Source organism: Spinacia oleracea, chromosome 5 (assembly GCF_020520425.1).
Source record: "Spinacia oleracea cultivar Varoflay chromosome 5, BTI_SOV_V1, whole genome shotgun sequence".
Taxonomy (NCBI): Eukaryota; Viridiplantae; Streptophyta; class Magnoliopsida; order Caryophyllales; family Amaranthaceae; genus Spinacia; species Spinacia oleracea.
Window position 1 is genome coordinate 2,764,972 of NC_079491.1, and position 24,809 is coordinate 2,789,780.

The 24,809-nt window shown below is 34.5% G+C and overlaps 2 protein-coding genes and 1 pseudogene across 2 annotated transcripts; 2 read left to right on the top strand and 1 right to left on the bottom strand.

The window, feature by feature from the left end:
• Window positions 1-12,719: 12,719 nt before the first annotated feature.
• LOC110783990 (40S ribosomal protein S15) lies at window positions 12,720-14,771 on the top strand. Its single transcript, XM_021988406.2, has 4 exons — window positions 12,720-12,872; window positions 12,950-13,107; window positions 13,206-13,263; window positions 14,385-14,771. Exons 1-4 carry the CDS (start codon window positions 12,870-12,872, stop codon window positions 14,631-14,633), a joined length of 468 nt encoding a protein of 155 aa, XP_021844098.1. The 5' UTR covers window positions 12,720-12,869; the 3' UTR covers window positions 14,634-14,771.
• Window positions 14,772-16,046: 1,275 nt separating this feature from the next.
• LOC110781929 (cysteine-rich repeat secretory protein 38-like) lies at window positions 16,047-17,252 on the top strand (annotated as a pseudogene).
• Window positions 17,253-20,362: 3,110 nt separating this feature from the next.
• On the bottom strand, window positions 20,363-24,432 carry LOC110783980 (probable WRKY transcription factor 21). The gene is made up of 3 exons (XM_021988397.2): window positions 22,901-24,432; window positions 22,213-22,338; window positions 20,363-20,812 (listed from the first exon to the last, which is right to left on the bottom strand). Exons 1-3 carry the CDS (start codon window positions 23,773-23,775, stop codon window positions 20,668-20,670), a joined length of 1,146 nt encoding a protein of 381 aa, XP_021844089.2. The 5' UTR covers window positions 23,776-24,432; the 3' UTR covers window positions 20,363-20,667.
• Between the last annotated feature and the right edge of the window lie 377 nt (window positions 24,433-24,809).

A 24,809-nucleotide genomic window follows, 5' to 3' on the forward strand; every position in this document is an offset into this window, starting at 1 on the left:
CATGGCGCAATCAAAAGGGTCGGAGTAAGTTTATTAGAAAGTTAACTGAAGGTAACATGAATTATTAACCAAATATAGGAATGTCAAATTGTCAAGTGGGGCGGGTTTTGAGGAGATCCTTATGCAACGCCCCAAGTTGGAAGGGTTGGTGGAAAACTTTAATTTGGTGGGTGATGCGGATAGAAAATGTATCTGCCTCGAGTGACAAGGCAATGTTGAATTTTAGATTTAACCCTCTCACCTCACATACCCTTCATCTAATTGATTATGAATAACATTTTTAACAACTAACCTACATATTACAACATTTTATTTATTTATTCAATTACTCTAATAAGACAACCAAATTGGAAAATACTCTAAATAGGGTTTTAAATTAAATTGAAAACTACCAAAAAAAGGGTATATGGTTGGTTTGAGATGAATTTTGATAAATGGGTGGGTGATGGAGCGGGAATGAATTTTATTTTGTAGGTCGGTAACGTACATATATATCGTCGGTGGCGGGGATAAGGATGATATTTTAATGTGAGTACGGGTGCGGAGGGACAATCCTCCGCGCCCGCCTTTCCTTGACTAAAAGTTATCTCTAGCGGAATAATGTACATGATGTGTCTAAGTGATAAGTGATCGGGTAATGAGATAAATGCGGGGCGAGTATTATGTGAGTATATTTTGTGTATTAGTTCTACAAGCTCTATAGAAATAAAGGGTATATGAGAATTACTTTATGTTTGACACGGGTAATGAATGAGAATGAAAGTAAAAACTATCCACGATTCATTTTAATTTAGAAGAATATCTACAAGCTTTATTTTGGTTAATTGTCTATGGATATAGTTTAGATTTCATGTCAATTTAATAGGGAGTATTTTGTGTAGTAGATGTAAATCGTGCATCACACGGGTGCTATACTAGTTTTACTCTAATCCGAAGTAGTTTTTTTGCGGTTTATATGTACAATTCTATTTACTCATGGGTTGACACAAGTTTTAAGTTTATTAAGTTTCTTATTTTGTTTGAGATTGCCAATTTAATTTGTTGTATAATTAATTACCCAATGGCTATTTAGTTTGTACTCATAATATTTATCAATTAGTGCAAATGGAATGCCATAAACATAACTTGACGTCATTGTTAAAAAAAGTTACCTTCACTTAAAATTAAAATTAATAGTATGTCATATCTAAATACAAATGGAATGCCAAAAACATATGTTGTCGTCATTGTTAAAAGTTTTTACCTTATTTGAAATTATAATTAATAATACACCATATCTCTCAATGTTTATAAGTTCCATATCCTACAATGTTCATATTTTGAAATAAGATTACGCAAGAGTTCAAGACAATAATGATCTTATTAGCAAGAAACATAAATTGGATTTTCACTTCGAGGTTCTTATTTGCAACACCCAAAAGTTAGTGATCTTGCAAATCTTAAAAAGTAGTCGCTGTTCAAAACTAGTATCTCGATTCTATAAAGAAACTCTTGACTATTCTGTGTCCTCCTTTAGAAATTCCTACCGTGCCAGTAAGTTAAGTTTTATTTTAAGAAAAAAACATTTCAAACCTTAAAAATTAAAATCTTTTATATAAGAAATTAAGAACTCGTCATAAAAATTCTCAATCATTAAAAAGAGATATTAATCATCAAAACATCAAGAACATATAGAAAGTTTTATATAAAATATTATGCACGCATGACACATCTCATGCACATATACTAGTTCTTTATTAGTTAAACCCCAGATGTTGCACTGGCCAAAAATAGTTATGGTTTTAATAAACATTGGTATATTCAAAATTAGTCATAACAAACTTTACAAGGAAATACTCCCCATATTGGTTTACTTTTATTTTTAGAGCAACATCAGCGCTAAGTTTTAAGATTTGAATTTTCCTGACATGACATATGACTCACGTAGTCTTAAGATCAGACATATCAATTTGAAGCATTGAAGTGGGTTAGTCTTAATAAAGTCTTAAATCGAGTTTTGAAAAACTAAGACTCAACTTAAGACTCAATATGTGAGTTAAATAAAATAAATTAATTAAAATACTATATTATTTGATATGCTTGAAATGAGTTTGAGGGGTGAAGAACTAAATTTGAATGAGTCTTAAGAAGTCTTAACAAAATTTAATTAATTAAATATTAGTGGAAAGATGACATGGCATATGAAGAAAGTCTTAAGATAAGACCCCCTTGATGTTGCTCTTACATCTGTTTGAGGTCGAGGTTTCAAACTTTGACTACACATAATAGTGCGTAACTTCTTCTCTCCCTTCTTCCTTCAAAATCGTAATTCTGTAAGGGCTACCACCACCATTAGGTTGATGGTAAGTCTATATTTTTTTTCCTTCTGCCTTTTGATTTTGTGTTCATAATCAAAACACCATTCTCTGTCTATTGAAGAGTTTATTTACCTATTTATTGGGCTTTCTCTCTCTCATTGTGAGAACTTATGGATATATTTTTAATTTCACAAGAAAAATTGATATATTGATAAAGGTTTATGCAGTGTTACAACAAATGTCAGTACCTAACATTATCATGACAATATGAAAGTCTCTCCTACTCCACTCATACATAAATATAAGGTAAATTACAAGTTAGTATAGGGAGCATTGCGCACTACTACAAACCATGTTCACCCTATGGTCACAGTGTGGTTCAAGAGTCTAACATTAAGTTTCTAATTTCCTACCCAGGTTCCCGATGGTCACGGTGACAACTAGATTAATATAAATGAGGCTCAACACCCACTATAATCATGCTCCTAGGGTCAACACGAATAATGAGTGTTTTCCGTGTCAAAGAGAGTGTTTATGGTGTTAGCGGCTTTGTGCTCAATGGTTATCTAGGAGAACAACTATAGCGCATGAATCGCACATTTCCTTAGGGATTGGAACAAGGCAACAAACAAGCAAGACCAACACATGTCATATAACATGGTCATATACCTATCTCAAGCAATGACATAATACCACAACAACTAGCAAAGCCCAACAGACACCAAAATTACATACAAGTAAAGGGATAAGGATTTTTCATTCCATAATTCTACTAGGGATCACCCATCATGAAATTAATCAAGAACAAACAACATAAATAAGCAAGAAAAATAAGCAAGACATGAAAATAAAGAAAGAAATTAAAGATGACAATAAATAAAGCAACAAGTAAAGATATATTGAGGAGACAGTAAGAAAAAAAAACTAATTTAGATTGACATGAAAGTTTCAAGTGTTGAGTTTCACCATCAAAATCCAAGCAAAAACAAGAAACTCTGACTTTCCCTCTTTAAATTATAACTCCCCCTTTCACTATAACTCCCTTTTATCTCTCTAAGATCCTCCCATGGAGGCTACATGGTGGGAAAAGTTAATGAATAATTTGACATTTGATAGTATATATACTATAGTGATTACAAGTTAAATAAAAGCTAAAAAAAAGTAAAAATAATCGTTGGAATTGGGCCTGGAAGTTGTATTATCCGAGCAGAAGTTGCACGACCCCTGCTGAGATTTTCTCATTTGCTACTGCCTGTACGACCCCTGGTAAAGCTGCACGGTTCGTGCTGCGGCCTGCGTTGTACTACTTCTTTTAAAAACGTCATAACTCAATTTATACTCATTAAAAAGGGTTTGTGACCACTCGTTGAAAATCTATTGAGATAAGATATCCCCTCCAACTTGAATCACCTTAAAAAGGAGAGTATATCGTAAGTTATGAGAAGTTAAAGTTGACCCTTATGCAAGTACTCTCCCGAATCTTTCCTCAACGACTTTAACTATTTAAGATACTTATCCATGGGTTTCAAGACCTCTTAGGATATACTTACAAAACTAGAAGTAGGAGAAGTACCAAAGTCCTAAAAATATAACAAAAGAAACAAAAACACACAAAAGAAATACAAACATTACAAATAAGAGAAACTAGGAAAAAACTTAGATATACGGAGTAACATGCAAAATGAAGATGAAAATTAAGTAAGGTGGAAGGAAATTGGGGGACTAAAATAGGTGTAAAAAACCACTCATCAAACTCCCCAAGCTAAACCTCTACTTGTGCTCGAGTAAACAAAACAAAACTACAAACATAAGAAAGCAATAAAACCTAACTCAGTGTCTTAGGAATCGCGATTGCACTTAGTATGTGCAACAAACACTTTAAACCCCTAGATCTCTCTAGTGGACGAGTTGCCTCTTGTGAGGGTTTCCATAGAGATTAACCATCAACTTCATGTCCAAGGTCCCCTTTAATTGGTAGGATAGACTAACAATCAAGGTATGGAGCAATATCATTATGCATCAAGATAGAGGAGAAACACTTCTAATAAATAAGGTCACCACTTTTCAAAATAACTCTCCAACCACAACCAATATGCAAAATAAAATAGCAACAACCAAGCCATAATGTCAAACACATATATACACAAGATTTTCAAAAATCAAGGTCAACAACATTTTGGTGTTCCCTTAAGTTAAACAAAACTTTGCTAACATCACTTTTGTCGTACACTCCACTCTTATGTGTGTTTGAGAGACTATAATTAATCATCCTCTAAGTATTTCTCATGGTGGAACAATTGTCTTCATGCTTGACTTAGTTAAATTACACGAGTGTACATGGTTTTAGAGGACTAACTATATCACTCAAATACATAAACAATTATATAATTATTCTATTTATTCATAATTCTTATTACATACTTGTCAACTTCAAGGGAAAAGAAGAACAAAGTGTGTCCAACTAAAAATAACAATTAAAGAGAAAAAACATCAACGTGCCAACTGAAGAGGAATGCATGAAGTATAACGTAAGATTTTTTTTGTGAAGGGTAATGCAAAACTATTTACTTCTTCTAATGTCTTTTTAAATTGAAGTGAGTGCATGTATTAAAAATTCGAGTAATGTATTTTAAAATTTTGAGCACTCATTGCATATAAATGAAGTTAGTTTCGATGTATCTCAAATTCTCCATGTTTCATGGCCACTAAACACTTTCAGTTCAACAAGTGACAACTCATTTATTCTCAAACCTTATTTGCCCTTTATATAAAACCCTCCTCCATCTCAAACCCTAAAAGTCCCTCATTTCTACACTTTTTCCTGTGTACGCGACCGCTCATTCTTCCTCTCTCCTAGCAAAGCCTTAGCAACCATGCAACTTAAATTTCACTAAGGAAAATTATTTTTTTCTTTTTCCAAAAACGCAATCATAATTCCAGTAATGCTATAAGATACTTTTAGAGACAACTAAAAAAGTATCTTTTAGATACAACTATAAATAACTAAGGCTAAAAATAATTTTAGGAGGCCATTAATTATGCCTCAAATTGTCTGTTAATAAATTTTCTTTAGTAATATAAAAAACTTAAAATGTAAAACCTCCTATATGGGTAGGTAATTCCCCCCTAATGAGCTAAATATTGATCATCCATGTCATTGATAAATTTGCGAATAATTTTTCATTAGCATTATTTTAGTCATCAAAGCATTACTATCCTTTTGATAAATGGTAAATTAAGAGTATGTAATGAGTTTGTCAAGTTTGGTCTTGTCATCTTGTGACTTTGTGAACCATAATGTATTTGAGAGTCAATTAAATTGCGAAATTATGTAACTTAGACAAATTGCACTCTTTCGTAATATATTGCGAAATTATGTAACAAAGACAATATGCGTTATTTTTGAGGGGAATTATGTAATACAGAGTATCAAGAGACCAACTATTAGTAAAAAAAATGTTTAACTTGTACAATTACTTTGATCCGGTTGGAAGAGAGTAAACTTATGAGAATAATTTTATTGGATTCAATTGGATATAATTGAAACTTACTAGAACTGATAATTGAAAAAATTATATTATTGGATATGATAATTGAAAAAATTATATTATTGGATATGATATTATTGTAAATTAGTTATAAGGTGAAGATAACATGCAGTAAATATACGATATTAAATCACGTTGTTAAAGTTCTTTTCTCACTCATGCCTAGAAACCAACCTTTTTATGTTCAACTAGAGCTTTTTCCAAAACGAATCATGAACCATCAACTTCAACTGATATTTAGGGAATGCATTAATTCATGTATGTGGTTTGGCGTGAAACGTTTTCAATGAAAAATAATTTTAATTGAAATTTTTTTCAAGGAAAAACACAAATTCAAACTATTTTTCCTTTGTTTGTTTCTTTGCGAGAAAAATAATAAGAAAGGAAAAATGGGTAAAGATTGATGGAAAGAAGGAAGATGGAGGTAAGGAGGAAATACGGAAAAGAGGTTTCCCTTCCTTTATAGAAAATATTTTTTCACATTTGACGGAGTTATGAAAAATTAATACCTGTCAAACCAAACAATGTAAAATGATTGAAAATGACAAAATCGGGGAAAATCGTTTTCCATAAAAATATTTTACACCATACCAAACTGACCATTCGTGTCTTCCCCTTTCCTTTTATCCTCCTCTCTCAAACTCTATCCCTCCAACAATTAAATTTGAGGGACTTCCATCAATTAATATAGGTGGAAATCCCCAAAATATAAGTTCGTGTTTATTTTTCGTGCGAGAAAAGTTTCTCACTCGAAAGACAATGATTCCCTCCTCTCATTGCAAGAGTCTTTTCTTTTTGTTTGTCAATGTCCAAGATCTCCGATCTAAAAGACTATCGTAAAATTGGTTCGTTGGGAAAAATGTATACATGACAGCAATGTGTATCGTTTTTTTGAATCAGATGAAAATCGTTCTCACAACTACAACAACAAATCGTTAGATTGTCTTTCCAAAAATTGTGTAGTAAAGGATATGTGTGAGTGATGCACCACGTTGCAAGATATGCTCGACGATCATAGATGTGATGAAGAAAACATTTCTTGATTCAAACCCGTAGACATCTCACCCTTGTAGAATACTGGAAAAAAACATTGTAAACGACTGAATTATCCAACGTAAATAACAATTACGACGAGATTGCCCGTCATAGTCCCATCGTGAAAGGGGCCCGTCATAATTAACTATCCCGTATCACATATTATGTCGATCGTTTGATTTGTTTGATTTGTTTGATTCTTTGAGCTATATGACGCTCCAAATGCCATTTCATAGTTGTATTTTTGTAATAAAAGCGACGGAATTTGAGCCTGTAATAAATGGTCTAAAATATTTCCCCGACCCAAAACAATTCGACCAATTTAATTCGAACCACCACTCAACCCACCATGAGTATGTCCACGTCCAAGTCCAACCAAACAAATAACACCACCACTATATATTTTCATGGGCCACTAACTAACATAAATTAAGCCCACTGGCAAACCCATCTCCACTCTCAACCTTATACACCAATTTAAACCCCAGCCTCACTTCCAAACCTTAGAAATTACCCTCTTTGAGCGCACACTCTCTCTCTCAACTCCATCACCCTTTCTATCGCTTCGCATAAACCTCATTAGCAACCATATGGTCGGTAATTGTTTTGTAGGATGATAAGTAATGAAAGGTATGCAATGAAAGGAAGAACAACAGGAATACTACAGTAATCATACACCGACATAAAACAATTGATTCTTGTACGAAGTACTGTAATCTTTTTGAGTCTTACTCTAAAGATTTAAAACAATAAGAGCTATTATTAGTGATTTACTTTTACCAAATCTAGTTTTTTATTCTCATTTTTGTTAAGATGAATTGTTCAGATAATTACTCATATTCTACTTAAATGGTTTAACCTCACCATATAAAACATTTTGTTTGATGGTTTAGGTAAAGGGTTAATTAACTGGCAAAAAAACATGAGCAGACATGTTAGGTCTTAACCGACCATATGACTGTTTTCAAATTCTAATTCTGAAACTTTTTTTAAAATTAAATAAAGAAACTTAGGGGTATATAAAATCATTAATTCAACTAGTCTTATTTTTAAGTGTGAACTGTTGTGGGGTTATTTTTAGGAGATTGTATATGTTTATGAAAAACTATGGACAGTGCCTACTAACGTTATAATTCAGTTAGATCACTAGTCCAAACTACCCATTAATCTGCAAGAGGAGTGTGTTATAAAAGTATCTAATTAAGTAAAATTGTTTAAAAATATTATTTATATATAATATTTGAGAGAAATAACAATGTGTTAGCTAGGCTAGTTTGTACAAACAAATTGAGATGTCTATTTATAAGCTCTTTAATCCCTATAATATTCTATAACCTACTTTAACTAGGAAAGCTCTATGCATTCTCCTCTCTAGAAGGGACCTCTAAGTACAAGGATACTTCTAAATTTTTCTTAAAATATGTATAAAGGATACGTTTTAGCCTTCCAGATGCTTCTCATGCTAGAACCTTCTATACAAAACCAAGCTAGAATGTCCAAGACTCCTCCGGAGCATTCTGAAATCTTTTGGTGCACCACAAAAAAAATTTACTGCATCAACCCATATTTTTGGGCCTCCAAAATATGGGCCGACCATTATCTTTATTTGCACAAAATATGTGAGACCATTAATGCTAGCCAGTGGGAGCTTGCAATGAAAGATGAGACACAATCTTAATCTCAAATCAGACATGGAAACTAGTTGAGTTACCAATATGTAAGAAATCCTTTCACTATAAATGGGTATATCGAGTGAAAAAGGAGCATGATGGTTCCAGAGATACAAAGCTCGATTAGTAGTCAAAGGATTCCAACATGAAGGAGTTGACTATAATGAGATTTTCGCATCTGTTGTTAAACTCAATACCATCAGAACAATGATGAGTATTGTTGCCATTGAAGATCTTTATTTTGAGCAATTAGATGTGAAAACTGCATTTCTTCATGGAGATCTGGACGAAAAGATATATATGCATCAACTAGTATATTTCTTAGAGTGTAGGAAAGAAAATATGGTGTGCAAACTTAAGAAAAGTTGGTATGGCCTAAAACAATCCCCGAAACAGTGGTATAAAAAGTTTGATAGCTTTATGCACAAGGAATATTTCCAGAAGTGTAACGCTGACCACTTTTGCTACATTAAAAGATAGCAGTCCAGTTATATCATCTTGCTACTTTATGTCGATGATATGTTAGTAACAGGTCCCAATATGGATGATATTAAAAGGTTGAAGCAGCAATTGTCAAAGGAGTTTGACATGAAGGACTTAGGTCCAACAAAGAAGATTCTTGGAATGCAAATTACAAATGATAAGCATAAAGGTACTTTTCAATTATCTCAATCAGAGTACATCAAACGTGTTGTACATATATTCAATATGAGTGACTCCAAGCCATTTAGTACACCCTTGGCAAGTCACTTTCGATTATCCAAGGATTAGTGCCCTCAAACGGAGGAAGGTAAAGATTATATGTCTAAGGTTCCTTATGACTCAGTCATTGGCAGTTTGATGTACTCAATGGTTTGTATAAGGCTAGATATTGGACATGTAGTGGGAGTTGTTAGCAGGTTTATGTCAAATCCAGGAAAATTTCATTGGGAAGTAGTGTAATGGATTTTGAGGTGTCTACGAGGTACCACAAAGAAGTGTTTGTACTTTGGTAAAGTTGAATTAAAAGTACAAGGTTATGTAGATGCAAACTTTGGAGGTGAAGTCGACCATAGAAAGAGCGCCACCAGCTATATATTCATAGTTGGAAATACAACGGTTAGTTGGATGTCCCAGTTACATCAGATTGTTGCTTTATCCACTACAAAGGCTGAATATATAACAGTAACTGAAGCCAATAAAGTGATGATATGGCTTCAAGGTTTGTTAACTGAGTTGGGGTTCTAGTAGGAGAATAATATTCCATATAGTGATAGTCAAAGTGCGATACACTTGGCAAAGAATTCAGTATTCCATTCTCGAACAAAGAATATTTTTATTCGATCTTTAATAGAGGATGAAGTGCTAAAATTGGAAAAAGTTTAAGGAACTAAGAATGTGACAAATATGTTAACAAAGACGGTGACTATTGACAAACTAAAGTTGTGTTCCACTTTAGTTGGCATGTATGAGTAACATACGAGAAAGTTGTACTCCATGGAGTAAGGTGTGAAGACAGATTAAAATCGGTCTTCAAGTGGGAGATTGTTTGTAATAATCATCCCAGATAAAAAGAAAACACAAAAGCAGAGAGAGAAAGAAGCTTTAAGAGATTTTTTTAGTAAATTTTTTGCAGCGTATTTGGAGATTATAACACTTGTCGGATAGTCATTTTTTTGTGTGTGTGTTATTTTAATTATAATTGCTATTCCTACTAATCTGTTTCATTAGGAAAGTTGCATAATTTCCTAACAGATTGATCGAAACTTATATTATTATACATTTAGACATGATGTAAACTTATTGGACCTGTAAATTAGTTGTAAGGTGAAGATAACATGCAACAAATATACAATATTAAACACATTGTTAAGTTATTTTCTCGCTCATGAGTCGAGCTTTTTATGTTCAACTAGAGCCTTTTCCAAACTGAATCATGAACCATCAACTTCAACTCATATTTAGGGAAAGCATTAATTCATGTATTTGTCTCCTCCTCCTCCTCCTCCTCCTCCCCCCCCTCCTCTCTCTAACGTACCCTGTCCCCCCATCAATTAAATTTGTGGGGCTTGCATCAACTTATATCGGTGAAAAACCCCAAATTTAAAGTTTGTGTTTATTTTTGTGTGCGAGGAAAGTTTCTCTTGAAAGACAACGATTCTTCTTCTCTCCTTGCAAAAGACTTTTTATTTTGTTTTTTAATGTCTAAGATCACCAATCTGAATGATTCCCGTGAAATTGGTTTGTTGGTAAAATTTATATTGGATAGCAACATGTATCAACTTTTTTGAATGCGCTCAGATAAAAATCATCATCACAACCACAACAAAAAAACATTAGATTGTCTCTCCGAAAAAAGTGTATTACAACGATATGTGTGAGAGAGGCACCACGTTGCAAGATCTGCTCGACGTTATGGTGATGAAAACATTTGTCTAATCTAACTTTTAACATTTTGTTGAAACAAATTTTCTTGATTGTCGTATTATACTCATTAACTACGAAGAAATAGAAAAACAAAAATATTGATTAAAGTTATTCATAAACTTGTATATGGCTCATAATGAAGACGATTTTTTCTTTATAATAATACAAAGTAGTTATAAATGTAAACAAGAATAATCATTTACTTCGTAATATAAAAAGTTAGGAAAACAAAAAGATTGATGAAAATGAACCTGGGTTTGACCCTAATCCAACCTAAAACTTGTACACATCTTACCCATATTAAATATTAGAAAATCATTATTAACGACTGGATTTTCCAACGTGAAAGAACAATTATGACATGATTGTCCGTCACAAGCTGGTCATAAAAGGGACCGTCATAATTGACTATATGTCGATCATTTGATTTGTTAGATTATTTGAGCTATATGATGAGTTCACGATATTAGGGATGCCAATGGGGCGGCGCAGATACAAAAGTAGGTCACGTCCCTTCATCCCCATATCCCACCTTAAATTCCTATCCCCATCCCACCCCATCATCCATGACGGTTACAAAATTCATCATCATCCCTGCCCTAGTGGGTACAAACTAAAATTCATCTCCGCCGCATCACCCGTCTGAGTATCCATCCCCTTCTCATCCCCACCTATATCCGCGCCAATACACGATTAATTTTTCTTATTTAGCAAACACCTGACCATATATATAATGAAAAAATATTTTTTTCAAAAAAATCACAACAAAAAATAAATCCAAACACCTTAAAAAAATTGTTCAATTTTAGATCTTCTTTAAAAGTTTTTAATTCACGTACAAAAGGTACTCAGATCAAATTGACGAACATGTGTGGGGCGAGCATGGATGAGTTGGGAATGTGGTGTGGCTGGGTGGGTGGCGGGCGGGGATGGGGCGGGTCCAACACAAATTCCGCACATGCCCACCCATAACGGGTACAATTTTTATTACCATCCCTATGGATGGGCATGAGCCGGATCTGGTGAGACACAGACCCGACCTATATTTTTTAGGCAGACCCAGACTCGCCTCACATCCATTGGGTCTAAAAACTTCAGACCCATATCCAGATCCAATGGGTCTAATGGGTCTGGGTAAAAAATGGATCTAGTTTTTTATTTTATTTTATTTTTTTTATTTTATTTTATTTTTTTTTTGTCTTAGAAAATTTTCCCGCGCCATTAATTTAACTGTCATTTACCATCACATATTCACATTCGACACATAAAATATCACAATTAGCAAATTAGTGCCAAAATACTAATCCAGACATGTATCTAATTAGACTATTTCTAATTTTTAATAATTGACCGGTCCATGGGCCGGATCTGGACCGGTTCTGGGTCTGAGAATATAAGACCTAGACTTCTTTTTAAACACATGGATCCAGATCCGCCTCAGATCAATTGAGTCTCAAATAATTAGATCCATACCCTTAAAAATGGGTCAGGTCCAACTGAGTCTGGACCGAGTTTTAGACCCATGTCCATCTATACCATCCCCACCTATTTGAAGCGAATGCGCGTCAAAATATTAATGGTCTGAAATATTTTCCCATGTCAAAAACAGTCGACCCATTCAATTCGGACCAACACTCGACCCATTCAATTCGAACCACACCACTCGACCCATTGTAAGTATATACAAGTCCAACCCAACAAATCAAACCAACACTATAATCCATGGGCCACTAACCCACATAATGCAAGCCCAATGGCAAACCCATCCCACTCTCAACCCTACAAATTTCTACCCCCAATTTAAACCCCAGACTCCCATTCGAAACCCTAGAAATTCCTCTTCAGCGCACACTATCTCTCTCTCAACTCCATCGCGCTCTCTCGCTTTGTAGAAACCGCATCATCAACCAACCATGGTAATTCATCATCATCTCCCTTTCTCTCTCCTCTCGCATTTAAATCTTCTGTAAATTTACGAATTTTTTGTTAACAGGCGGATGTTGAAGGAGATGTCGCAGCCGCTGCCGGAGCCGCCGCGCCAAAGAAGAGGACGTTCAGGAAGTTTAGCTACCGTGGAATCGACCTTGATGCTCTTCTTGACCTCTCTACTGATGAGCTTGTCAAGCATTTCCCTGCTCGTATTCGCAGAAGGTGAAATTGATTTTTTATTGTTTTGGTTTTCCGATTTAATTAATATCGTTTTTCGAAAATTAGGGTTTTGATTGTGTTGAAATTGAATTGATTTTCAGACTCGAGAGAGGTTTGAAGCGCAAGCCCATGGCTCTCATCAAGAAGCTCAGGAAAGCGGTATACCTTTTTCTCTTTTTAATTTCTGATTTATGCGGTTGGTGTGATAATTTTTAGCATATTCTTATTTATTAATTTGAGGTGTAAATTTTTATAAATTGAAGGGGCTTGATTATGCCTAACAGGTTATTTTGTTGGATTGAATGTGTATGCTTTAAATTAGGATATAGTGATTCGGATACAAATAGAATTATTATGATTTTTTTGTCAGTTTTAGGAGTTTGGATGATTATTTCTCTATTAGCTTGAATGATTGATTTCTGGAATTGGATCTATTGATTAACTATGTAATTGCAAACTGAGTTTTTGCGTTGAACTATGGATTTATGTGTGAATGATGGACACTTCAACACAATAGAATGACAATTGTTAGGAAAGTGGCAAAGTAATTCCTTTAGCAATAAACCTATTTGTGGATTAATGCTATTTTTTTGGGAGCTACACAACATATGCAATTTCTGTTAGTAGGTAGATATTGAAAGTTCTGATCAGAACTACACTGGTGCATGTTCAGTGATTGTATTATAAGTTTGTTAGTGATCCTGATGTGCCGATAATGTCTTACAATAAGATTCCTGTATGGTATATGATGTTGTGTCATCAATTCTCTGTTGGTGTCTGGAAACTGTGACCTTCAATTCTGGTATAAATTACTTGTGCTGGTTGTAGATTTATTACCTGCCTCTGTTAAAAAGCTTCAAATGCATTGTGTGATGCTTATTTTTTCATGCCAATTGTTCAATCTCTCATGTATTCACAATATTAGCTTCCAAGACTCCTTTTTATACATCACTTTTAGCAAGTGATGCATTGCTGGCCTAGTGTGTTTGATCTTATGCAGATTGCATTGAAATTTGTATTTGTGGGGACTCTTATTGTTTGTTCTTGAATATTTCTTCTCAACAGCATTTTTTATCCCTATAATTCCTACTTAGTTTAAATCTGGGAAACTTCTGTAAGCATGTCTCTTTCTTTTATGTTTGTTTATGGTTGTAATTCAATATGATGATTGTGATCCTCTCTTGGCAAGATCTCACATTTCTTAAATTGAGTTTTCTCTTCGTCCTGTAAGCAATATTAGAAATTTTGTAAACTTAACCCACTGTAATTGTTTTCCACAGAAACGTGAGGCCCCACCCGGCGAGAAGCCCGAGCCAGTAAGGACTCACCTACGTAACATGATCATCGTTCCTGAGATGATCGGTAGCATCATCGGTGTCTACAACGGAAAGACCTTCAACCAGGTCGAAATCAAGCCTGAAATGATTGCCCACTACTTGGCTGAGTTCTCCATCTCATACAAGCCCGTGAAGCACGGTAGACCCGGTATTGGTGCTACTCACTCTTCACGGTTTATTCCTCTTAAGTGAAGAAGAAATCCTTATCTAGAACTCAGGTTTTTTGTTTGCCATTATGTCTTGTTAGACTTTTAAGTACTATTATTTTTGCAAGGGTTTTAATGTGTTCGAATATACTTTGATTATGCCTATGAATTGAGTTTTGTTGCATTCGGTTGTTGCACATTATGGTACCAGTTTCTAATCGAGCAGAATCTCCACATTATGCACAATCTTTTCTTCGTTTTACTACCAAAGCTGTTTATTTTGGTGTACTATATATATTCTTGGCTTAAACTACTAGGTTTTAAGCTTGTGGATTCCTTGTTTATCCATGCTATTGATTTTAAAATGCTCTTTGATCTTGTTACCAACAAGGGAATGTGTAGAGGGTGCCATTTGTACCTGATAAAATTTCAAAGTCCTTTAATCACATGAATGATAGTATTAGCATGTCTTAGTTAAAACTAGATTAGATCCCGTGCACGCACGGATTTTAATATGCTTAATGTTCAATATCGTAGACTGGCTTCATGCTGTGGATAAAGAGTAGACGTGATCTAAATTTTGAGGTGGCCGGTCTTTTACGTAAAAAGTCATGTCCAAATCTATAAATTTGGCGTGGGCTTATTTGGGCTGAAACATGCCTTTTTGTGCTGGTTTTGTGCTTTGGTCTAAAAGAAATTATTTCGGGATATGCCCACCTGCATTTTTCCGGTAGTGTTGATCAAGTCTAATAATGAGGATATTATGGATTTGCCGATGGTAGTTTGTTAATGGATGCCTTAGTTATTGGAAGTTGCGAACAAATGGCTACTTGAACCCTTGTGGCCAAGTTAAGGGAAGGAATTATCTCTCTGTATATGGTTGCAAATGCATATCATAGCAAATGACAATCAACAAAACACAAAAAAATTGAATGATACTCCCTTGTGTCCAATTTAAGGGAGTACTTTTTTTTTGAACAGAATGGTGCTTCTTTTAACAGGAATCATACTTCGTTTTTTCCTTATTTTGTCGTTTTGTTGATTGTCATGTATTTGTAGATATATTGGTCATGTATCTTTATCGTTGTTAATGTTGCCTCCCATTTCATCAATATGCATTTGCCTCCTTAATAATAGTGAGAAGCAAATGAGTATTTTTTAAAGGATTAGTAAGATTAACCATCTCATCTGTTTTTGCTTGTAACTTCCATTGTTATTGATTTGGTATTAACCATCTGAACCAACTTTCTACTGAAAGTAACAAGACTTGGTTTATGTAGAACAAGTCTTTAGAAGCTAGCATTTAATTATTTTTACCTCTTCTCTTAACAATTAACAAATGTATGCTCAAGTACTTGTTTGACTAATCACCTCTTCTACAAGGAAACAGTCTATTAATTTTCGTACTTCTGCAATTATATATACATCAAACTGTAAACAATCTTTTACCACTCTCAACCAAAAATCAATTACACAACTCATAAAACCAATCTACCAATATGCCTTCTTCCTCTAAATTTATTATTTGTGTTCTTTCTTTCTTCACCTTTACTTTCTTCCTCCAAACATCATTCACAGTTGCAGCTAGTCCACTAAGCCATTCTTGCATCAACCAGCAAACCTTCAACACATCCCTATGAGCACAACCTCAACAAAGTCACGGGCCTTCTCGGGTACTTAACCCAACCCTCAGGCTACGCTCAGGCTTCCGTGGGCTTGGCCTCTGTCGAGGCGATGTCTCATCCTTCGACTGTCTGACCTGCATTTCCGAAGCGGGTATCTCGGCCCGAAAACTCTGCCCAGGTAACAAAGGGGCCATAATATGGTATGACCATTGCATGGTTAAGTACCTTGACCGGAACTTCTTCGGTCAGATCGACGAAACTACGTCGTTTTCCCTATTGAATGTCAATAATGTAACAAACAATCTGAATGCTTTTAACTTCAGAAAGAGTGAGTTATGGAGTAAATTATCAGAAGACGCTTCTGTTAGTTTAAAGCGTTATGCAAGAGGTGAAATCGGGCACGTACGTAATAGTACGATTTACGGGTTAGCTCAATGTACAAGGGATCTTTCAAGAGATGATTGTAAGAAATGTGTTGATGATCAAATTAGGGGTGGTTTAATGTATTGTTGTGAGGGGAAGATTGGGGGGAGAGTTCTTGGTGGGAGTTGTAATGTTAGGTATGAGGTTTACCCTTTTCTGAATTAAGGTCTGAAAAGGGTTTAAGGAAGATTATCATGCAAATTTGAAGATATGTTGTTATAATTATTTATACATATGTTTTTTTTTTTTTTTTTAGAATAAAAATACTAGAATTTTAGGTTTGATATCTTTACATACAATAAATCTATATTATATATTAAAAGACGTTTTTACAAACATCTACACGCCACGTGGAGCTCTCCCTCAATACATAAATCTATACTATTAATAAACTTTCATTTAAAACAATAAGAAATATGGTTAGCATAAGATTCGAACCTGCAACTTCCTATTTCAAACACTTGAATATTAGCCAATTGAGCTATAACCTTTTACATGTTATCTTTGCAAAATTAATATTGATATAATATAGAATGATTATTTTGTGGAATAAATTCAAACATAGTTTCATTAAAGAATATAATAATTATTGTTTTTCACATAATAATCCGAGGCATCGCCCGGGCCCAAATACTAGTTATACTTTATATTGTACTTGGATAATGATGTTGTGATTGTTGTGGGTTTGTTTTGAGAGAGATTAATGATATTTTTTAACTCATTGATTATGTAATTTATGCTTAAATTTGTGTTGGTTTTGGTAATAAGAAGGCATTCTTTCCTACTCAATACTATGCAGTGTGCTTTGTCCCTGTGCCACCCCAAATATATAGTGTTTGTCCAAGTGCCAACCCAATAACAAAGAAAAGTTGGATCATTAAAGAAGAACAAAAACAATAAACAAGTATGTTGTGAAGCTAACTAAACAACATTATGGAAAAGTAGAAAAATAAATTAAATCTTGTGAAGCTTCATCCTTGCTAAGAATCAACAAGAAAAGTAACATTTTTCAGAATTTTTTTGTTTAAAAGCAATTGCACTAGTTGCTAAGAATCAACAAGAAAAGTAACATTTTTCATCCTTGCTTGTCGCGCTCATTTTACACTGAAGAGGCAAGTTATTGCTTGAGCTTGTAAGGCGCTCTTCGTAGTTACTGAAGAAAACCCACCATTACCATTACATCTCTCCTTTGGTGATTTTTCAACACCCAGTTCATACCTGCATTGCTGTTGCGTTGTGCTAAGATCCATCCACTTGAATCATCGCAGTTGATCCCTCAACGTAGGTATGACTATTTATCGCCCTAAAAAAACCTGGTGGAATATATGTGGCTTAGTTTCCGGGGGATGAAGAAACTGCAGCGGATTACCGAGTTTCCTACTAAAAGCACCATGCTTGTCCAACCCTTCCTTTATCAAAACAAAAACCGAGTTAATGGTGGTGATTTCATTTCTGAATACGAGGTTGTTCATTGACAACCAAAGTGCCCATAGAGTACTAATGAAATAAAAATTGGTGTACTCATGTACTGTTGTCTGTTGGATACATAAAAAGAATGGGCCAAATCCAAAAAAAAAGCCCAAGTCAACATGTGATATCCTCAAGCAACAACTCAAAAAGATTTTGATTGACTCAAGTCACACACTCACGGCATACCACATGCCATGATGTCCAAATCCCTTAATTAGGATTATGGAAATCTTAGTATCATATATTCATAGAATCATAGGTGGTCATTTGGTCAAGTAGTTAAGACTAATTTCGTATAAGTGTATAATATCGGGTTCGAACCCCTTTTCCATTTGTAATTTATATTGTCTTTGTAGCTCTATTCACACACACACACAAATCTAAACTTATACTCCCTCCGTCCCGGAATACTCGACCCGGTTTGACCGGCACAGAGTTTAAGGGACTTAAATTGACTTATTTAATTTAATAGGTAGTAGTTGATAGTGGGGTATTATTTTAATGTAGTTAGTGGGAGGTGGGTTAAGAGGTGGGGTTGGGGGAGAGTAGGGGTTGAATTTTTAATTATTTTTTGTATGGAGTAGGGGCTAGGTGGGTTAATAGGGGTGGAGTGAGAAATAATATAATATTGTTAGGTTATTTCCATTTTTAGAAACAGGTCAAGTATTAAAGGACGGCACGATAAGGAAAACGGGTCAAGTATTCCGGGACGGAGGGAGTATAACCTTATTTTATATGATTTTTTTTAATTTTTTCCTAAATAAACTTATTTGTGTTTGAAAATGTGTGAAAAACTTATTTTTTCTAAATTTATATTATCTGAACTTCATAACTTAACTAAACTTATCTGAAATAAATCAAAATAAGTCGAACGGAAGAGAGTTGTAATTGGATATACTGATGGTCAAACATGTGTATTAGATACCGCGAAAACAAAGTGTAACCATTAAAAAACGGAGGAGTACTTGTGTAAGAAGTAAGGAGTATATATATTGATAATTTGATACAGAATAAAGGCCTAAACTAGAGGATGAAAGAGAAAGAGAGAGAAAGAATCAAAGTAAAGACTAAGATAGTAAGATATACAATATGAATATATGATTGCTTCAAAGATGGCCCAGTTTTTCTCTAAATCTTGGAAGCAAAGTTGAATAATATAAGAACAGACAGCTCATCCACAAAAAAAGTCAAAAAACAGATAAGATACCAGAATTGTTTAACAATACCCATCAATCAATTATGAATTATCAACACTAAAAGTCCAACCCCCCCTTCCCCTCTTTGCAAATCTGAACAATATCACCCTTCCAATTTTCCATACATGTTCAATCATCCCTCTACCACCCTTCAAGTCTTCCTATATTCCAAAAATAATGCCAAAAGAGGCCAAACCGAACGCACCCGCCGATGAAAAAACCTGGAAGTTTCTCGGAGAAGTAAAATCCGGAACTAAACTACTTCCTCTGTTCGGAATTAGTAACAATCACATATACTATTTAAAGATATTTAGAAAACGTTGTCGTCTATTATGAAATGGTAATAGTACTTGGGCCTGTTTGACAACAATTGATTGTTGGCTGTTTCACTTGACTTGTTTGACCGGTTGTTTGTCTTGGCTGTTTGACTGTAGATTTCATGGGCTTGTTTGACAACAACTGGTTTGTTGCTATTTCACTTGGCTTGTTTGGCGACAATTGGTTGTTGGCTGTTTCATTTGATCTGTTTGATCGGTTGTTCGTCTTGGCTGTTTGACTGTAGATTTCATGGGCCTGTTTGATAACAACTGGTTTGTTGGCTATTTCACTTGGCTTGTTACCCGTTGTTTGTCTTGGCTGTTTGACTACAGATTTCATGGGCATGTTTGGCAACAACGGGTTGTTTGACCAGCGATTTGAATGTTCTATAAATTTTCTAAAACTGTGTTCAGCAAACTGGGTGCTAGCTACTAGTGGTTCCATACAAAATGTGATTACCAAAACGAAAAGCCAACAAACGGTGTAAAAAGCTAATCTTACTAGCTTTTGAGTTTTGGTAGAAAAACCACATTTTTAGACAAGGAAAAAGTCATTTACCAAACATGTATTATAGGTTGTTTGACCACATAAAAAAGCCAAAAGATAATGAAAAACAAGCAAAAAGCAAGTTACCAAACAGGCCCCACGACTAAATCGGTTGATATTGCACTAAACAATAAGTCAAGGGGGGTGGAGGGAGGATTGAGATAGAAAACTTGAAAAGGGTTTGACATGCTACAATGTTCTAAACCATATAGACACCTCCTCAACTGTAATAAACTTAGAATGTCAAATGGAAGAGATTTTTACACTTTGAATGAACCCTTGAAAGTTGAAACCCCTCATTATAATGCCATTACAAAGCTTGGAAATGATATCTCGAAAAAACCCCACAAAAAATGCTCCCAAAATACTACTTAAAAGGCTAAAATCCTAACTTTTGCACTTGCCTGAGTCAAAGGAACTTATGTACAGGAGCAATTCAGATCAATCTATCATCATTTTCCACAAAAGTTTGAGGAGGCTTTCATCGTTGCAACCCGTTGAATCATGTGTTTGCCGATTGTGATGGTATGCGAGGGTGATTGTGCTCGGCTTCATAAGTAACAATAAGCATTGACGGATCTTCTAAACACCTCTCGACATGTTTCCTTGCAGGGCAACCTCTCATGCTGCTACACTTGTAGTAACCCCTGTAAAATTCATCCTTTAAGAATTACAACTTTTCTTTGGTATAACTTGATAATGTTTGAGCACATGATATTATGATCAAATCCAAGGAACAAGTAATCTACACTACTTGAAAAGAAAATTGTGCTACTTGTGAGCTTCTATAAGCAAATTTCATGACATTTCAACAACGCATTTTCAATCCTGATGAGCATATATACTTCTCTACGGGAAGGCCGGTTACCATAAAGGCTATGTTTGGTTTGGTGTAAAACATATTCAGTGCAAAATGATTTTCCAAGGGAAAACACAATTCCACACTAATTTTCCTTTGTTTGGTTCTTTAAAAGAAAATGAGAAAAGATGGTGAAAATTGAGGGAAGAAGAGAGAGGGAAGTAAAGTGGAAAAGTGGTTTACATCCCTTTCAAATGGAAAAGGTTTTTCCACCTTTTAGGGAGTTAAGGAAATTTGTTTTTCATCCTTTGCCAAACCAAAGGACGTAAAATGAATGAAAAGGGAAAAACGTTTTCCATGAAAATGTTTTACACCCTACCAAACGGAGCCGAATTGTTTCGCCGAGAGAAAATGGGCAAAAATAAGGCCTTGCTTTCTACTCTTTTTATTCTTACAGGTACCACACTAGACTAAAAATTGTGTACAGGAGCCATTAACTGATCTATCGACAATCCAAGCAATGACAAACTCGGATAAAGTAAATGGCTTAGTTACATAGAACAAATGTCACAATCATTCATAACAATGTATTCAGCCCAAAAGCATCTTAACTCATAGAAGCATGCACATGTAGTACTCCATACTTGTTATATGTTGTATACATTGTTTTAGAATCATGATTATGCGATTTTTTTCCTTTTTCTGATTGATATCATCCAGGAAGGAAGTTAGACTACAGGACACCTTTTCTAAAGATAAAGTAAAGGAGCTCAATCTATTAATTCTATAAAGCTACCAAGTGTAGTTAGTTAATGTGGTAAGAAGCACAATCTAGAAACTGGTTTAACCACCTTTAATAAAGTATCAGCCTAAATTGAACCTGAATTCCAGAATAAACATGCTTTTTAACTTTAAGCACCAAAAATTTCATCTAAAAATAGCAAGAACACTCAAGAGTTTAGCTCTTAAAGTAATTTCACATGAAAAATTCATCAAATTATGCTTAGGCTTTGTTCTCTTCACCTTATTCTTATTGTTGATTAGATCAGACCAGAAAAATCAGAACATAACAGAACAGACAACACCAGGCCAAACTAGACCAAATCATCCCTTAATTTACATTTTGACAATAGGCAATTTCATATTATTCAATCAAATTTTAGGGAAAGAAAAAAAAACTAAAATTACTTGATGAACATCATAATGTAGAGCATAAAACAGAACAATAGAACATGAACATTAGTATACCTAGGATGCGGAGAGCCTTTAATTGGTTTCTGCCCGTATTTTCTCCAAGAGTACTCGTCCGGAGGGATATCAGCCAGCTTGTTACTTATAGCAGGAACTTTGATTGATCTCTTCACTCTATTCTTCCTATATCAACACATAAAAGTAAATATCATCAACAAAGTTCACAAATATAAAACTACGAATAAGGTAATGTTTGGTTGACATGAAAAAAAAACCATGGGAAGTATGACTTCCTACATGAAAGATTGTAGGATTGTTTGGTTAACAAAAACATGCTGAAGTTGCTTAACATGTTTAACCAAACAATATCAACTACTCCCTAGGAAAGGAATGCTTATACATGGGAAACATTTCTTCCTAGTAAAGTTCTACTTCCCATGATTAACCAAACGAGCCCTAAATGCAAAAGTAAGCCAGTAAGAATTTAAGGTGATGTTTGGTTGACATAAAAAAAACATGAAAAAAACCATGGGAAAAGTATGACTTCCTAGTAAGTGTAAGATGGTAGGATTGTTTGGTTGACAAAAACATGCTGAAGTTGTTAACCAAACAATATCCCCTCCTTACTAGGAAATGCTTATACATGGAAAACAACATTTCTTCCTAGTAAATTCTACTTCCCACGATCAACCAAACAAGCCCTAAATGCAAAAATAAGCAAGTAAGAATGTAGTGAGATTCAAACCTCTTTTTAGAACAATGGCATCTTCCACTACTCCCACATTTCAAACTCCCATCTTCCCCTTTGCCAGAACACCTCTTCCTATGCTGATTCAGTAACTGGTCGGAAGAGTGACTCGCACCGATCAAATTAAACCCGTTTCCATCCATTTTAGCCACACTTCCATCAACACTCAATGAAGAAATAAACGACCTAGTTGATGACATTGTTGGTGTACAACTAGAATTATCAAAATTCAGATTAATCCCACTATTACTCCTTCGATACAACATCTGCTGCTTCTGTAGAAGCTGCTGCTGTTGAAGCTGCTTCTGTTGTTGCTGAAACAACTGGTAATGTGCAGTTGAACTTGGATGAACAACCTGAATCGGGTTTGGGCTTGGGTTCGGGTTTGGGTTTGGGTATGGGGTTGAGTTTGGGGTTGATTTCCCACCTGAACTCATCTCAAGTGACAAATTCCCACCCATTGACAGACAACTCTTCCCAGTTGTGGATCCATTTTCTTGAATTAAGGTCTCATTCAAATTGGGTTTCAGCAATTGAAATGTAGGCTTAACAGCTTGTTGTTGGTGTTGTTGGTGTTGGTGTTGTTGTTGTTGTTGTTGTTGTTGTTCAAACTTGGCAGCAACATTAGAAGAAGATTCTAGAAAAAGGGATTGAGTAAAAGGGTTTTTTCTATTATGCTTAACTATTCTAGCCCTTCCATGACCTAAACCATTGCTAAGAAGAGAAACAACTCTCTTGAACTTTGTGACAGCTTGTTGAGTTTCAGAACCTAAATTCCTAAATTGGGTTTGATCTTGAGTTTGAGATAATATGTTTAGAACTCTATGACAACTTTCAACTGCTGCTTTGTTAGCTTCCTCAATTCCCTCCATTTTGTATGAAGGAAAAATAATTGGGGCAAAAAGAAAATGAAATTGAAATTTCTAAACCCTAATAAACTCCCACCCCCAAAAACCCAGAAAAAATTCAACCATAATTACCACAAATTATTCGTTAAATCAGCAAAAAGATAGAATCTTTAAGTACCCATTAAGCTTGAGAATTAAGGGTAAAGATTCAATTTTCAAGAACAAAATTCAATTTTTCTGTAGGAATTCAACAAGTTAGACTTGAAAATTGACTAATTCTTCAAATAAAATTAAGACCCAGAAAAGAAAAAAAGTTGATTTAAGTAGGAAATGGTAAAAAATCAAAGATCAAGCAAATAAATAAATAAAAGTCAAGAAAAAAGACAGACCTTTGGTGAAAATTCAAACCCTAGATTTGTCAATCCATGGAAATTTCTTCTTCAAGATTTGTAGAAGAAGAGTGTGTGAAATGGAAAGAATTCAACTTTCCTCAACAATAAACAACAACAGTTCACACTACCAAAAATTAAAAACAAATTGGTTTTCCCATTTCATTTTTTAATCACTCATTTTGAGCTAATTTGACCCCCAAAATAAATCAAGAGAAAAAACAGAGTAGAGAGAGAAAGAGGGGAAATAGGAGAAAGAAGAGAGAGAAAGTAACAAAGGGTGTGATTTAAATAAGCTTTGAAGCTGTTGAAGAAAAGGGGCAATGAAACTGCAGAGTCTGGTTGCAGATTTTCAGGTGGGTCCCAAGTGAAGACCTTTGTTTTCCACTTTTTTATTTTTATTTTTTTCCTTTTTTAAAAATAAAAACGTAAAAAATTGTAGGAGTATACCTAAACTCATTAGTAGGTGTAGGTGTAGGTGTAGGTGTAATAATTAAGTTTCCCTAGTATAGTTGAAACAAAACGGCTTAAAATTGATTGACTTATCACTTGGAATTATTAGCTACAATTATTACTTTATTTTTATTTTATTTTTTATTTTTATTAAATCACTTGTTTTGTAGGTTGTCTGTAATTAAGGCTAGAACTAGAACCGTTTTTGTGAATGAA